Source organism: Asterias amurensis, chromosome 3 (genome assembly GCF_032118995.1).
Source record: "Asterias amurensis chromosome 3, ASM3211899v1".
In the NCBI taxonomy this organism is placed as follows: Eukaryota; Metazoa; Echinodermata; class Asteroidea; order Forcipulatida; family Asteriidae; genus Asterias; species Asterias amurensis.
This window is the reverse complement of record NC_092650.1, coordinates 25,084,799-25,102,956: the sequence shown is the minus strand read 5'-3', so window position 1 is coordinate 25,102,956 and position 18,158 is coordinate 25,084,799. Positions and strand designations below refer to the sequence as shown.

At 37.5% G+C, this 18,158-nt stretch overlaps 1 protein-coding gene across 4 annotated transcripts in view; it reads right to left on the bottom strand.

Moving 5' to 3' along the window:
- LOC139934558 (uncharacterized) overlaps positions 1-18,158 on the bottom strand; it is a 142,494-nt gene that overhangs the window by 106,138 nt on the left and 18,198 nt on the right. The window contains exon 1 of one of the 4 annotated variants that reach the window (XM_071928824.1): positions 3,647-3,714. The exons of the other annotated variants lie outside the window; for them this stretch is intronic. Within the exon in view, the coding sequence (XP_071784925.1) occupies positions 3,647-3,694 (48 nt within the window). The 5' untranslated portion in view covers positions 3,695-3,714. Of the gene's footprint in view, positions 1-3,646; positions 3,715-18,158 lie in introns of those variants that run through there. 4 annotated transcript variants of the gene reach the window in all.

Sequence of the window (18,158 nt, the reverse complement as noted above, 5' to 3'; positions counted from 1 at the left end):
TGACTCAGTCCAATAAAACAACACGTTTAATCTTAATTTATGAGGAACTAAAGTGATTTCTTGTTTTGATAGAAGCAATTGAGATACCAGTTTTGGTTTGCACATTTACTATTTGTTTTATAACACCCCAAACATTTCTAAATACTGTACTATTAAAATTAAGTTGCAGACCTGAATACTACAATCCACGGATGATGCGAATACAGATTGCAAAAACTTTTACTGTGCTGCATGTAGAGTGTCGTGCAATCCGAAATGGTTACAGACTATTAATTTATCATCCTCGTACACGCAACGGACGTCTGGGTACTGCACGCCGTGTGCTAGTCTTCGGACTAGTGCACGGCAAATCGACGCACTATCACACGGCCGTCGTCTAGCAAAACTAAGACATGTCATGTGACGCGCTCTAAACCAATGAGCAGGCAGAATACTTGTAAGGGGTGTTATAATTACCAATAGTGTCCACTGTCTTTAACAGTGATTATGTTTTAGTTTCAGTAATGTCAGGTCTTACTTTTTACAAGGATGTTCTGGGAATTCCACATGCAAGGAACACTGCAGAGTGCAGTACCGGGTAGAAAAGTTGAAAAACATTGCATTGTGAACCCGAATGAGCAAGCCAAATTAATGTCAATCAACTTTGTTTAGGGGTGAGATTGCTCAAAAATTGATAATACAATTAATAAATTGATGTAATAGGGAGATCGCCAACATACCGCTTGATAACTCAGTTTCTAGTGTGGGTTCAAATCTCGGTCATGACACTTGCAGGATTGTTATCAAATTCCCTGCGCAATTGGTGGTTGAACCACTTGGCAGCCGAGACAAGACGGCCTGATACTTCATGAAGGCACTAAAGGCAATTACCTCCATGCCCCCCAGTCATTGCCTTGGTGCCCTTGAAATGCTTTAAGTACAATTTTTTAATTTCCTCAGAGCGTGCCTTTTACCAAGGAGATAATGCCTTGGTACCCTTGTCTTTTCAAAAACGAAGCAAACAGTAGCTTTTTTCCCTCGTACTGCATCTCTTTGGAACTCCTTGCCTGGTGCATGTTTCCCTTCATCCTATGATCTTCCATCTTTTAAGAGGAATGTCAATTCCTACCTGCAGCTCCACTGAGTTTCTGCATGTCTACGTTTTCTTCCTTGTAGCCCTTAACCTAGAGTGGCTTTTAGCCTTGTTTTGGGTGAATTGCATAACAAATAAAAAAAATAAAAAATACAGGCATGAAATTGGACTGTGTGACAATGCTCAAAGCCAAGTTGCCCATAAAGATGACGCCCATATAGGGAACTAGTTTGTGTTCTATAGAACACTTTTGTGAACTACAATAATAGCTTTATAACATCATCATCAATCGTTGATATAACCACATGACAATCAAAAGAAATCAAATTGGCTCCAGGCCAACCTAATGTTTCGGTTATAAAGGGCAAAACGTTGTCAACTGTATCCTGTGCAGTAGATTGTATTCAGTAAACACCTTGTCGAAACTTACTTAAAGCCATTGGACCCTTTCGGTAAACAGTATTTTCCAAGGCCCACACTTCGTGTATCACAACTTCTATATCAAATAACAAACCTGTGGAAATTACGGCTCAATCGTTCATCGGGAAAACTCATCCTTGTATCCGCACGTTTCGCCGTGTCATGACATGTGTTTAAAATAAATCCTTAATTCTCGCTATCGAGAATTGATATCGTTTTACTGTTTCTCAAAAAGTAAAGCATTTCATGGACTAATATTTCAAGAGAAGTCTTTCACCACTACCTTCTGTAAACCCTGTAAGTAATTTGTAATTTTTTTTTTTTTTTTTCTGTACCGAAAGGGTCCAATGGCTTTAAGGGTGCTTTACAAGTACAAAAAATGTATACAATAATCAAGAAAAAGTGACTGAATGAAATTTTCAAAATTATAACAGTTAACATCTGTCAAAGGTTTTATGGTTTGTTTTTTTCTGGAGGGAGCATCACGGATGAGTGCAGTCTTAAGTACATCATGTTTCGAGGGTATCAAAAAGGGGGTTCAAATCCTGACCCAACCAATAATGGCTTGGCATTCTGAAGCGAAACTATTCATTTTTTCTTTTGCCATACCCTGTGAAATGGGACATGGAGCCAAACACATTGGTTACATGTACCTAGGATGGGCAGCAAATGCATGCAAAGCAAGCACTGCACCGTTGCGCATTATGCATACACTCAATCCGGAAATGTGGATCGAGATTCGGCATTTTCACCACGACCACAGATCAAGATCTTTCGTTGTGTTTACACTGGTGCTTGATCCAGCTCTGACCCCACTTTTGATCGCTGCAGTCACACAAAAACAAAAGTAGAAACCCTGCCATTCCTAAAGCAAAACCAGAGATAACCACATTGAATTGCTGTGTCTGATATGAGGACATCAGTTAAGTTTCTATTGAAACATTTCAAGGGGCACCAAGGCCTTGGTTCAAATACTAAAACAAGATCATTGACAATTTTTTGAAAACAACTCTTTCAAAATCTTCAGGTATATTATTATGGATGAAAAAAAGACTTAAACTAGCCACTACTCTATGTAAGTGATCGCTGGAGGTGCTTTACAGGCATACAGTCTGATCAGTGTGCAGGTGATATGCTTGCTGTTAAGTGATGAACAATCCGCTCTTATTATGTGTGCAGGTTGCTTGCGCCATCAACCGACCAACATTGGTCAATGCGAGCATAAACCAGCACACTTGTAAGACTACACGTAGATGGTTTATCACATGACAGCATGATGGTATCACCAACACGCTTAAATAAGTGCCTATTTGGCACCTCCACCAACACTTTCACAGCCTTGGCTAGCAAAATCAATCAGAGCCCAATGTCATGGCTCTGCTTACCGCTTACTGCTGAATGCATACAATCACCAATTCACCACTTACTTTGCAAGTGCAAGATTTCTGCGCTAGATATGTAAGCAAAGAATGCCTATAACATGGAGTACGAACGCACACATGCACAAATTCCCTGCTAACCTGTGATATACACTTGATGTAGGCACAGAATTTCCTACTTCCATAAGCTCTGATTCTTTGCTTAGGCATAAAAAAAAGAAGTTATGTTGGCGTTACGGGCCCGCCTGTTTTGCGCTTTTTTTTTCTTCTTTTTTTTCTTTTTCTCCCAGCAACGAAAATGTATAGTTTTCTAATTGTTTAAGCCGGTAGTATACACGATAACAAAAGAAAACAATGCTACACACAACAAATAGTATGCTTTTAAACTCTTGATGACATTTATTTTAATTTATGTCTTTAATAGATTTTAATCATTAAATTTCTTCCCTTGAAAAAAAAAAAAAATATCCAGGGTCGGCCGTATTTTTAGGGTAGGTCGGGTTACGCCAACATAACATTTTTTTATGCCTTATGGTAAGCAGAGCCATGGAGTTGGTCCCAGGGGCCAATTTCAGAAAGCCTGTAATCAGAAAAAATTGCTAAGCACAGAAAAAACTTGCTTAGAAAAAAGTAAGTAACAAGCCAACATTCCAAAAAGTTTACATTGTTGCGATTGGTGCCCCACTAATTTGTTGCTAAGCAAAGAAATTATCTAAGCAGTATTTTCTGCTTAACAGCTTTATGAAATTAGGCCCAGGTGAATTTGAAAACATACCCTTCTCCAGAGCAGGTTGCGAAGGTTCCTAGACTGCTGCTGGTACATTCCATACTGCCGGAGCCTGTTTCCATACGGATCCATCCTATGCTGGTGATAACTCATGAAGTTTATCGGACAAGTTTAAACACAGAAAGGCCACACAAAACAGCCGTGGGCAGCAGCACAATTCCCTAGTGTTCCCTTGAAGACAGAGTTACGGAGTAATTTCTTTGTTTCTAAATTTTCTGATGAATCAAAATCCAGAGCTAATAATTGATTGAGGTCGTTTCATGATTTTCGTCATTCATTCATTCATTCATTCAAACCAGTTGATAAAATCATTTCCTTCAAAAGCACATTTTCAGAATGTTGGATCCTCTCCTCGAATGTTCCACAGAAAAAGTTGCCAAACTGCAGATAGAAAGTTGTCAATCCACACCGAAAAAGTTGTGGGCAAAGTGATCTTGCAACTGAGCTGACTGAAAGAACTTGTAAACTATCACATAACTCTGCACTTCACAGATGGACGAACAGAAACCAAAACACATGAAGTACGCAGGTAAGGCGTTCACTTGCTGTATGAGCACAAAGATTATCCACTCCGAACTGTACAATGAAAACACTGCTCATAAAAATCAACCATTATACTATGTCCTTATACTCAGGAACAATCTGACGCGGAGTGTTTTTTCAAAATTATAATCAACTTCATAGTCCCGATGAGTTTTCAAAATATCAATCATTTTGGATGGCTTACTAATACTTGAGAGAGTGTCAATAAATTTGTTTTTCCCTCAGAAGGTTACACCTCACTGTGGGATAACTTCATTTTATTACAATAAAAAGTTTCAAAATGAAAAGGGAGTTAGACACAGTTGATGATTCACGGCCTATTGTCAAAATTCCCGTCCGGTTTTACATCATCGCGTTTCTCAACGACCCAGAACCTCCTCCCTCCCCCCCCCCCTCTAAACACACCCCTTGATGAAAAAGTATCTAAAGTTCACAGTGTCAGGGATAATACAAATGCCATATTGCAATTCTTTTTTTAGAAGCCCCATTGTAATATTCTGCGGATAATGTACCCCTACATGAATGCATGGCTACACGATGCAAATTTCCTTGCAATTTCAGTGTTAGTTTACCTCACTCCTCTTATGAAGGGAAAAATTGTTCCATTAACAAAGTATCACTGAAGTGCCCCGACCATGCGCTTCATTTCCTTAAAGGAACGCTACAGAATTTGTAAGAAACAAAAAAAACGTGAAGATCACAGATTTACATAAAACTTACACGGTCTAATGATGATGATAGTAGAAAAATCCCTAGAAATATTTCTGTCTGAAATTTCATATTTGATGAGACACAAATAATCTAATTTTGTGTTTGGAGTTTTTCGCTCAGTGAGCATTTTATTCTTTTTTGTTTAATATGATAATAAGCATTTATATAGCGCCATCTAACTACAGAACTGATCCGAGGCGCTGGAGAGGAAAAGAACCCCCCCCCCCCTCAAAAAAAAAAAAAAAAAAAAAAAAAAAGTTTATACAAAGAAAAGGATCAAAAGAGTGTCATCGATGCAATGCAACTGACCCAGATGGCCGATTGATCTCGATCATCTACAGGTTTGTCTGTTTATGTATATGGTGGATTACATAAAGTGCGTACACTGCCAGCAACTTTTTTGCTTGCAAAACCAATTCTGTAATGTTCCTTAAAGCTATTATACACTTTCGGTAAACAGTATTGTCCAAGTCCTACACTTCGTGAATCACAACTTATATATAAAACAACAAACCTGTGAAAATTTAGGCTCAATAGGTCATCGGATTCGGGAGAAAATAACGGGAAAACCCACTCTTGTTTCCGCGCGTTTCGCCGTGTCATGGCATGTGTTTAAAAAAAATCTGTAATTCTCACTAACAAGAATTTATATTATTTTGCCGTTTTCTCAAAAAGTAAAGCATTTCATGGGCTAATATTTCAAGAGAAGTCTGTCACCATTACCTTCTGTAAACCCTGTAAATTATTTGTATATCTGTGAACTCTTTTTTTTTCTGTACCGAAAGGGTCCAATGGCTTTAAGAGAGGGTCACAAATTGAAGCCATAACAACTGACTAGGTGAGAGGTGTTGATAGTAAAAACGTTTTTTAGAAAAGATTCACCAGGAAGTTAAATCTTTTGGATTATTTTTCACCCCAAAACATCTGAACCTGAGAAACCATTCATGCATGATTCGTTTCTCAGACTTCTAAGGGTTGTGTCCCTTCAATGATTGCTGCAGCCAGAGATCTGGGCCCAATTTCATAGAGCCGCTAAGCACACAAATTTGCTTAGCATGGAATTTCTTCTTTGATAAAAACAGAATTACCAACCAAATTTATATTTGTTGCATATTGCTTGTTACTCGTATTCAGCTGTTGTTTGCTTATCCTGAGTGTCACACGGAAATTTGGTTGGTAGTCCTGTTTTCATCAAGGAAGAAATTTCATGCTAAGCAAATTTTTGTGCTTAGCAGTGCTATGAAATTGGGCCCTGGTTGGTACCCTCCGTCAGCTTACTAAACACGGATCGATTCAACATTCTTCTGAAAATACTGCGGATGACTGTTTTTTACTGTCTTCTAAGCTAGTAGACACTGTATTCAGCTGATACTTTCACATTATTTATCTTTCTTCAAAATGTTTTCTATAAATCGGCATTTTCATTGACAAAACTAATCTATGACCCTACCTTTAAATCAAAAGATATTGCCAATAACAGTGACAATTCTTGATTCCAAAGTGGTAACCTCGTACCATCCAAGATTCCATGTAACGTACATGTACATTCTGACCTTTTCCCACAAGCACGTAGATTTGTAAAGCGATATTTTGCATTAAAAAAATTTGTGTGCTACAACCCTGCCTCTTAATGAATATGAAACTTGAACTAGCACGGGATAAAAGGTTTTTAAAAATAGATAAATTCAGACATAATTCCCCCCTCCCCACCCCCCCCCCCCCACCCATCCCTAAATCTGCTTTGTCTGATCAGAACCAGTGCACTGAAGAAAACAATTTCATAGTTTCAAGTTTAAAGATATGTACAAAATCTAGATTATTATGTTAGAATGCATTTATAAACATTTTGAGAAAAACAATTTTAACAGACTAATTCAAGCTTCTGGGTCACACTTAGTTTGAGCATAATTATTTTTTTTTCGTGGCGACATTTGGTTAGCTAACAATTTCTTTGTGCAATTACATGCACAAGAGAGTCCGGTAGCTTGAAAGAAGGGAACTTTGCACTTGAGATACATCAAGCCTGTTAGCGTGAAAACGTGCTAAGCACGGATGAATCTTGCTAAGCAGAAATAGATTACCAGCTCAAATAAATTGGGAGTTTTTATCCTAAAATTAAATAAATAAATAAATAAATATATAAATAAATAAGCAGCAATGAATCCAAGTTTCAAAAACATCAAATAGAAATAAAAATCAACATACCTTGTGTCTTATAATACAAATCCATAGGTCAACAATACCTTAAAAACATTACAAGATTCAAGATGCAAAAATAAGACCCCGACGACACTTGTTGTTTCGACAGTCCTTAAACCTCAATCCCTTCCTCACCAGATCGTGACTGCAAACTGAGACAAAATCATTCGCACGCTACGTTGTTTTCATCCTCCTGACAACACTCACAATCCAGTCGCATAAAGGCAGAACCAAAAAAATCTCACACAGGAATTTCCGACAAAACTGAAATTAAATTTTTTTCTTTCTAAAACCAAACAACTTCATAAATTACATGCTGGTTACGTGTTTCGGTTTTGCTTTTATGGTTGCTAGTGGTCTCAGGATGTAAGGGGAGTTTCCCTATCCCAGACGAAGCGCTTCTAGACCGTTGACATTTATGGACCTCTTTTATCTACATGAACAAATTCTCTAATTTCAAGGGCATGTGCTCCACATACACAATACACACATAATTTTATACTGCAGACCAAAAAACGCCTGATGTGGAATATGATGATTAAAGGGGCTCGAGGTTCACATCAAGTATCAAGGTTTCTTACATTAAAATGGTTCTTTTCATTGTGTCAACCTTGCGCTTTAAAAGCAAGGTAAACATAAAACAGGTATATTACTTGGGTGGGATTCGAACCCACAACCTTTGCAATTCTAGAGCAATGTTACCAATGAGACTATTCATGTCAGTAGCTGATACAAAAACAAGCCTAGATCATTATGCCAAGGTTTTTGCCAAGGTGATTGACAGATTGCATCTAAGGTTTTTTTTTACTGCAATTATCCTTTGTAGTTAGACATCCAATTTGTCCAGTTTTTCCGGATGCGAACTGTTTTTCCAATATTGGTTCAGATTGCATTTGATATTTTATTTTGCTTTGGAGTTTTGAAAGTATTTTGCAATGAAATTAACGTGGTAATAACCCAAACTCCAAACAGTCGTTTACTGGGTCCTTTGCTCATTCTAACAAATTGTAAGTTATTTTGGGATGAACAAAGAAAGACTAACTAGAGTGGGAATCGAACCTGCAACCTCAGGATTATCATCATCGACCCTCTACCAACTGAACCAATATTGTTATTAAATGCTACATTATCAAACAAAATTGCAGTTGGAATTCTTTGTGGTTTTTTAAGAGACACTGGACACTATTGGTAAACCATTCTTCTGCCTTGGTGTATCTCAACATATGCATAAAATAACAAACCTGTGCAAATTTCAGCTCAATCGAGAAAAAACACCCTTGTCACACAAATTTATGTGCTTTCTGATGCTTGATTTCGAGACCTCAAGTTCTCTATCTCAGGTCTCGAAATCAAATTCGTCAAAAATTACTTCTTTCTTGAAAACTACGTTACTTCAGAGGGAGCCGTTTCTCACAATGTTTTATACTATCAACCTCTCCCCATTACTCGTTACCAAGTAAGTTTTTATGCTAAAAATTATTTTTAGTAATTACCAATAGTGTCCATTGTCTTTAACTGAAGCAGAGTCTTTTCTCCATGGTGTTAAAATAACACTTATTTCTGCCCCCAAAGTTTGAGTCTTCCTTTGAAATTAGAAGTAATTGTTATGAGACTAACTTGAAACGTTTCTTTACAAAAATTACAAAGTTTAAAAGAAATATTATAACAAAAAGTTTCACCTGTAAAAAGTGAAACTTTTTTCTTTTTTCCTTTTTTTCCTGTCCTTTTTCGGTTTTGGTTTCAGGTTATTAAAGTTAATATATCCAGTAAAAAAAATCAAAAGAATTTTGAAACAAAGCACTTGTTTGTCAAAACTTACATTGTTTTTATTAAACAGTAACTCCCACTATATGTGTCAAACGCTAGCTTTTGTAAATACAGAATCGCGTGAGAGAAAACTCGGACACTTAACATAAACAATGTAATTTTAAAAGAAGTCGGTCACAGGGTGTTTGTTCAACCATTTACCGTAATTTTACCAACATGTATGGGGGGGTTTTCGAGGGGTCAGGGTCTAATTTCATAAAGCCGTAAGCATAAAAACTTGCTATTAAGCACAAAAAAATACTGCTTATTTTCGCTCATCAGAAATAATGTTAACACTTTTTGCTGCTTAAGCAAATACAGCTGCATGCTGAAACAGCTTATTGCTTAAAGCAATTTTCTGCTTAACAAAAATAAGCTGCCACAATGTGACTTCTCACTAGTTCAGTAAACCAGACAAAATCCCCTTCGAAAAAATATTTTTATTCAATGTTTTTCTATGGCATATTTATTCAACTTTGTGAAACAAAAAGCCCTAAGAAAACCAAACTAAACAGGACAGAAATGAGACTAAAATCAAGGAAATGACAGCAAAAAAAGCAACTAAAAAAAGCTTTTAAAAACATCAGTATCACTATCAGCCTTCTTTTTTTATGTAATGAGAGGAATAAATTGAAACTTGAAACACGGAATTGATAATTAATTAAAAACATAAAATGTGATTATTTTTAACTTAAAATTCACACAAGCACAAATACTCCAAAGGATCCATTCAAAAGGTCAAAAAATTCTAGGAAATAGCAATTCCAGGCCCCACAAATCACGAGTGCTGAATTTCATTTGCAATAGTCATGTAAACCCAGTATGCACAAAGAAACATAGTTAGTGTCCTGACGTTTTTACTTTCAACCCGAGATACAATGTTTTTCCTTGCAGCATTTTTATGCAAGCTTTTTTTGCAAAAACTGAGTTTCGTCTGGTTTTTGCTTGCACTGACACAATTTATTTTTAACCATATCTCCATGGTCTGCATATGAGAATGTCTGGTCAGTAATTATGAGTTCGCCATTTGAAGTCTTACGCCCTACATACAATTACTGCGGTACGTGGTAAGTCATGATTCGAAGGCAATGAAGAGAATACGTGCAGCCAATAAGAGTGTCTGGGACTTCCCAGGGACCTCATTAATGGTAAAAAAAGACTTTTTGTCTGCTTCCAGTATTTGAGCAACATTGCTCAATTTTTTTTCCAGTTTTGTTTAAGAGCCTGCATCTTGTTCCTTATTCTCAATGTAAAGAAGTAAAAGGTGAACAAATGCGGTCCATTACTTTGATTGGTTGTGCACATAAAATAACCTAGGCCAGTTATACCTGGGACAGGGTCGAAAAACGCCAAACTGAGAAAAGTAAGCACAGAAGTTCTCTCTAAATGCAAAAGAGTGAACCTCTGAAGAGCCATATGAGGGACAACTCCTTTTCGAGTGGTCTTCCACTCTTTGAGATTGAAGTTTGCATCTTTTTTTGCATCTGAGTGATTTTCCACTCTGTCCTGGAGTGAAGCCCCTCTAAAAGAGTGAAATAACCACCACTCTTTTTAAAGAGCCATATGAGGGACAACTCCTTTTCGAGAAGAGTGGTGATTTTTACTCTTTTACATTTAGAGAGTAAGTTGATTTGCCATAAAAACAGAGTATCGGTGTAAACAAAAAAAAGAGGCTGAGAAAGGACATGCTATAATCAAATCCCTAGTAAGTATGCCTTTTAAACTTTTGAAATATAAAAAAAAAAAAAAAAAAAATGTTCAAGTTAGGCTGTTGGCCGAGGGGTTAACCCAAGTGTTTCTGGTTAACATGCAAGCACCCTTCTTTACAGGTTTCCTCAGGCTTGTGAACTACCGTGGTGATGTTCACTTTAGAGGCATTCTTGGTTATATTACCAGAAACCTATAACAACAATAACACTAACCTAGCCTACCCTAAATTCTGCTAAGCAAAAGTTTTTTGTTTTTGTTTTCATTTGAGAACCATTCCTTCCCATGACCAAAAGAAAACTTTCTGTTGGTGGTTTTGAAAGTCATATCAAAACTTAAAGCCTACCAGTTTCAGATTCATTATGGTGTATAAAAACAGAGTAAAAGGGGAAAAGAACTTTCTGATCAATATCGACATGAAGAATTAGTTTCAATCGTTGTATGTTTGACTCGGTATCAGGAACGAAAGAAAAATGTTTAGATGTTGTGATTGTCAATATAGTTCTCACACAACCTAGATTCAGGCCCGATACTTCACACGAAGGCCACAAAGGCGATTGCCTCAGTGCCTCCTGGTTATTGCCTTGCTGCCCTTAAAATGCTCACGTAGAAATTAACAATTTCCATATAGGGTGCCCTTAACCAAGGAGAACTTGGTGCCCTTAACCAAGGAGAACTTGGTGCCCTTGCCCTTTTAAAAACAGTACATATAGAGTATCTCACCGAGTAACACGCCTGTGATATTTTTTCACAGGACTCGGGAAAGTACTGAGTATACAGTGCTAACACACATCGGTGTATGGGTAAAACCAAAATTTATATTCTTTATCCCCGATGCAAATTTAAAATCTCTTATAGTATATTATAGACGTACAGATACTTTACGTCCCTAACAAGTCCTATATAACGGTGCATAACAACATTTTGTCAATGTTTTAGAATTGCAACAAAATAAATCTGCTGTTTTTCAATTCAATTCAACTCAACATCCTCTGTGTGAACTTAAAACAATCGATCACAAATTACAACCACAAACTATTTGCCTAATCTATTGTCAGTTGATAATGTGATTTTACATCACCACGTACAAAAGTATTCAGTGTTACTCTACCGCCCTCTATTGAGTTTATATGAAACAGTTATCAATGACAAATACATATTATATTTAAGTCTATATGAATATTTTTAATCTGTGAATAATCCTTTCCTGTAATTGGCGGCTCGTCCGCTGTTGGTTTGGTCAATAAATATATATAATAAAAACAATAGTAAAGATTGCTACTAATTTTCATGAAATGTTTTATCCGCCGGTCTCTCAAAGCGCTTTAATGTGCCTTTTAAAAAAAATCACGGTTTTTGAAACTGATGAATTATGAGACTGACTTATGTAGCAACTCTCCTGAATACATTACTCTGTGATTTTCTTCAAGGCCGAGTGAAAAAAAAACTTATTTAGTGTCCCCGCCCACTTCCTTTTTAGAGGCCGCCCATTTTTATGAAAATCTCAGCTAAAACAATCTGAATGTCTTGTCCAAAAAGTTTCATTTATGTATTGTGTGTTTGGGCAGTAGAAAAAAACAATAGATATTTGACATTTTAAAAAGAATGGCGGCCATCTTGAAATAAAAATTAAAAATAAAAAGCCCCTCCTCCTTCCTTTTTTTGAGAAACCCGGATGCTAAACATGTTTCTCTTTTTACACGGCCCAATGAAGCCCAAACTTTTACCTAGGTCAATTGTATTGTATACATCTTCATAAACATCGAGTAGGATTCATTGATCTACAAAAGGTACAAAACCCTTTTTAACATGAGTCTTTTTTTTTAATCCCTAGGCCAACTGGGTAGGCACAGGTACCTTCAAACCCTTGGTAGTTGTTCTTAAAGACACTGGACACTATTGGTAGTTACCAAAGACCGGTCTTCTCAATTGGTGTATCTCAACATATATGCATAAAATAACAAGCCAGTGAAAATTTCATCGAAGTTGCGAGATAATAAAAAGAAAAAACCTCCTTGTCACACTAAGTTGTGTGCTTTCAGACGCTTGATTTCGAGACCTCAAAATCTAATTCTGAGGTCTCGATATCAAATTCGTGGAAAAATTACTTCTTTCTCAAAAACTATTTTACTTCAGAGGGAACCATATCTCACAATGTTTTATACTATCAACAGCTCCCCATTACTCGTTAACAAAAGTAAGGTTTTATGCAAATAATTATTTTGAGTCATTACCAATAGTGTCCACTGCCTTTAAAAAGGCAGCAACAGAATGCCCATTTAAAGATGTTCTGACAGGTTTACTGGACCCACCGTGTGTGACCTCAGCAGGCCACTTGAGACTCTGTTTACATTCCCATCCAATGATCCCCTCAATACCTGGCCCTGATTTATCAGATTATCACCCCTCTCTAAAGAATCAATCACCAACCCAAAGTATCCCTAGAGTGTTCCCCCTGTCAGCCCAGCCAGGCTAAATTGGGCAATAAATGGCCCATGGGGTAACCCCTACCAGCTGATAGGCCCATTTATGGGTAATGGGTGAGAAGGAGATAAATAAACACACTGTGGTGGACTCTGGGGGTCCCTTATCAATCCAGAGGAACAAAGATGATACTAGTCTTCATTCAAGGTGCTTACCAAAGCATTGTTAGTGGTTTCTATCACTCAATAGAGGGCAGCACGTGGAACCATTCTTAGCGATTGAATGGGAATCTTCCACCAACCCATGGATGACATTGTATTCGCCTACACTCCAACTTCCACAAAGTTAGAGTCGACTAAACATGGCCCAATTTCATAAAGCTGCTAAAAAGAAAGTTATGCTGAGCAAATTTCTTGGCAAAGCAAGACATGACCAGGGTGCTTGACTGTATGGTATTCTGGCTGGCAAACTATTTTGCTAAGCAAACTTTTGTTTGTGCTAAGCAAGTTTTTGTACTTACAGGCTTTATGAAATTGGACACAGATTGTTGGTTGCACCGGAAATAGTATCTTGGTAGGGGACTAAAAGAGTTTGTCTCCAATTTATGACTGCATTGCTGAATTACAGACATCTGAACACATCACCACTGCCTACCTAGAGTGGTGTCAGAGTGATGTGCAGTAAATGCCAGATATCGCCCAAAATCATACTGCCCTCTTAGGTTGAAAACTGATGCAAAGCACAGAATTGGTAAAAAATCAACTGAATAAAAAATATTAACTACTACACTGCCCTCTATTGTTAGAATGGATACATTTTGCAAAAACAGCTGATGATAATAATGTTTGGGAATGTAGACTACAATTCCCCAGAGAGTAAAACAATGCCACAGATGTGTCTGAGTCTAGTCTCTGTTCAAGACTATTTCTGATGAAAAGCCTGTTGTAAAAAGGCCTTCTTCATGTACACCAACCAGACTAATGATCAGTGCCAGTCTCACACCAAGACTAATCTCTCATTGGGAGGTATGTGTGACCTTGTTTCAAGGAGATTTGAAGCATGTAAACATGACATGGTCTGGCCCTGACAGGGACTGGTGCCTGATGTCTGGACAGTAGATGAGCCAGCTGTTTCCTACAGCCTCATTAAATGGTTTCTAATAACTTTGTATTATTGTCATCTGAAGTATGTTTTCTTACCTTTAAATGAAAGACTTACAATTATATGGTTTTAAGGTTTCTACCTTGCAATTTCTCAGCTTTGCTTAAGGAAGCATCAAGTTTCACCGCAGAATTCTCAACTTATTGGACATGTTCCGTTTTCTAAAATGACAGTGTAACAAAATATCACACCATACATGACAAAAATGTTGGTTTATTACAAACTAATTTCTGTTATAAAGGTGTGATACTTCCACTAGAAGGAAGCATCAAGTTTCAAACATAGAACAAATCAAACAATTGCTGCCCAATTTAAAAATCAAAAACACTGTACACAACTTGCCCCCCATGCAAAAACCGTATACCCTTAGAGGCACTGGACACTATTGGTAATAGTCAAAAACCAGTGTATCTCAACATATGCACAAAATAACAAACCTGTGAAAATTTGAGCTCATTTGGTCGTCGAGGTTGCCAGATAATAATAGAAAAAACACCCTTGTCACACTAAGTTGTGCGCTTTCAGATGCTTGATTTCGAGACCTCAAATTCTAATTCTGAGGTCTCGAAATCAAACTCGCGGAAAATTACTTCTTTCTTGAAAACTACTTCACTTCAGAGGGAGCGGTTTTTCACAATGTTTTATACTATCAACCTCTCCCCATTACTCGCTATCAAGTAAGGTTTTATGCTAATAACTACTATGAGTAATAACCAATAGTGTCCACTGCCTTTAAATCAGAGGGAAGATCTCAACTATTTTTGACATGTGCTCTCTGACTCCCTTCTTTGTTAGATGTGCAACCATCCTCCCAAGTTTTGATGATAGTTTTGTCCCTTCATGAAAACAGAAACTGTGGTTTGAATTGTACTGGACTCGGCATCCTATCACCCAGGGAGAATACAAATATTCTCAGTTATTTCATGTCAAGGAAACTTGATATAAACACCGGCCAAATGAGCCATACTGGCTGGGGACAGACTTGACTACTTTAGCATGGGATGCCCTAAGAAACACCCATACCACAGGCATAGCCAAATCCACCATCTTGGACACAGACTTACAAGCAAGTTGGTGATGATGACAAGCAAAGCGGTCATTGGAGTTTAAGAAGTCACTGATTTTAATCACATCTTTCCTTCGCACATTTCAAGCTGTGTGCTCTGAAGCATGACCTTATTAATATTTCACTCTAAAGAGGTTGATCGAGAGTGTTCATCCATCGTACGTGATCTTATTAGCAGAGACCAGATGATCTCGCAACTCTTACTACATACAGACTACAGATGTGGAATGTGTAAGGATTGTATCCTTCGTTTTAAAAAAAGGCAATTGCACCAGGGCATTTTCTTCTTGGTAAAGGGCACACTATAAGCTTTATTTCCTACTAGGGCACCAAGGCAATGGCCAGGGGGCATGGAGACAGTGGTGCTTTAGGGGGGCCTGCTCAGAACTCCAAATATTTTGCCCAGACTAATTCAAAATATTGTTCACTGTGCATTGATCTGAGACACAGCTAATGATAAAGAGTATCTTCACGGAATAATAACACAGTCAAAATGCCAACTCAACTAATTATATAGCCTCAAAACATGAACAGTTTGGAAACCTGCCATCATGCCTGAAGTTTTCACTTCATCAACGATGGCCCCATCCAATAATAATACTAGTCCCCAGCAAAATTTGTGTATTTATCGAACCTCCGTTTCTTTTCGTAACAAATTCCTTTGCAAAACACACCAAAAACGTGTGTGTGAATTTTATGAACACGAATGCAGTGATTGCACCGGGACCTATTATTATATTTTTCTCATTGGAGAAAACCCCTCATGAACATCAGCATCTAGGGTCTGCGTTGTTATATTCCGCGCAGCATAAGTTCCCCCTTTTTATGTAACACTACACCATTTCCCCACGTGGTTATCCCCCCTCAATCAATTCCAGAGCGGTCGGCCGGAGAGCAGGTGGCGCCCGGCGTACTGAGTGATAGATTTCACAACACCAGATGGCCTCGGTATCCGGTACAGTCCTCCTCGTACTGTCGAGGAAACGACAAGAATCTCTGATGAACCTCTTTTTGAGTCTACATGTAGCGTACCATCCTTTCCAAACCCCCCCCCCCCTTCTCCCCGGCAGCGAGACTCATCATTTGAAACGAGCGATGTTAAATTGATGGTTTGATTACCAGAGATGAATGCCAGAGCGCTTGAGACTTCCAGTGTCCTATGATAATGAATTATGAATCATAACTCAGGAAATCACTGCATGTAGTTAACCAGGTTTCAAAGTGATATTTCAAAGGCCATTCATTCCTGTATAAATACATAGGCCCTAACAAATGTACAACTGGATGTTGCTGATTTGTTGATTTATTTTTGAGCCCCTGTCGTTTTCAAAGTCCCCCTTAAACCTATCAGATATTACAATTTAGCAAATTTAAGGGACACGTTGCCTTGGATCAGTCAAGTTGGTCTCTGAAAAGCGTTTGACATAGTTTGTAATAAAATACACATGGTTAGAGAGATGTTTTAAAAGTAGAATATAATGATCCACACAAAAATGCCTTGAAATTGCATGTGTTTCATTTAAATACGTTATGAACTAACACGGCACGCAATTTTGTGGAGTCAAGTTTTGACTCCATAAAATGGCCGACCGTGTTAGTTCACAAAACAGAAGGAAAACCACTTAATTTTGAGGCATGTTTGTGTGGATCATTATATTCTACTTTTGAAACATCATTCCAAACTTATACATACGATTTCAAACGCTTTTCATTGACCAACTCGACCGATCCAAGGCAACGTGTCCCTTTAAGGTCAGTTACTGACTTTGTGAAGAACTACAGATTTAGACCAAAAAATTACTACATGCATTTCTTTCTCCCTTTTGGCGAGTAACATAGAAAGCCTCAAAGAGATTTGAAAATCCTTATAATACTTAGAAACCTAGGATCGTTTTCATAAAGACAATCCTAACTTATGACTACTTTAGTTTGGGGTTATTAAAAAATAAAGGCTAGTCCTACATTATGTAAGTTAGGTAACCTAACTCTAGCTAATGTTGTAACTCTTCTTGTAAAATACTTACTCATAAATCACAATTTAAAAACAACTGTAGAATCAGTAAGACCTACTTACAAGCGGAGCCTGAAGGAGGCGCAGTCATGGATAGTTGAAGTCTAATAATTCATCTTACGGCATTTTCATGTTAAATTTTCAATCTCATAATCCCGATTGATGATGGAAGAGTCTTAGATTACATTGCCCTAGATGACACTTCCTTATCATGGACATGATGGATGACTTGATGTGGTGAGGGTGGGGAGGGAGAGTGTCTGCACAATGATCTGTAGTGTGTCTCAAGAAACAAAACAATGTTTTCCGAGTAAAAATTTTATCTTCTCAGCTTGTTGACACTCTTGTACAACTGTATATTATATAACATGTACAAAGGGGATCTCACAATGACCATAAAGTCAGAAATTGGCGCAAGAAACAAAACAAGGATTTACAAGCGAATAATTTATTCTTCTCAGCCAATCAAATAGGTGTTTTTTTAAATGTGTGCATTTGGTTTTTTTTTGAGTAGGTGAGGTTACAAAAGCAACCAATGGCTCGTTCTCATGGAAAAAAATGAATGTCACCGCAGAATTCTTACATTATTGTACATGTTGAGACATGTTCCATTTTCTCAAATTACAATGTAACAAAATATTACACCATACATGACATTGGTTTATTAAAAACAAATATCTGTAATAAATATCTGATACTTCTAGGAAGGAAGCGTCAGGTTTCAAACACAGAACAAGTCAAACAATTGCTGCCCAATATAAAAATATACGCAACTTGCCCCGCAACAGCAGAAACCAAAACATGTACTCCTCAATACACAAATTCACAATCTTCAATCTTCATTTAGTGTTACAGAGGAGGAAATTTATACA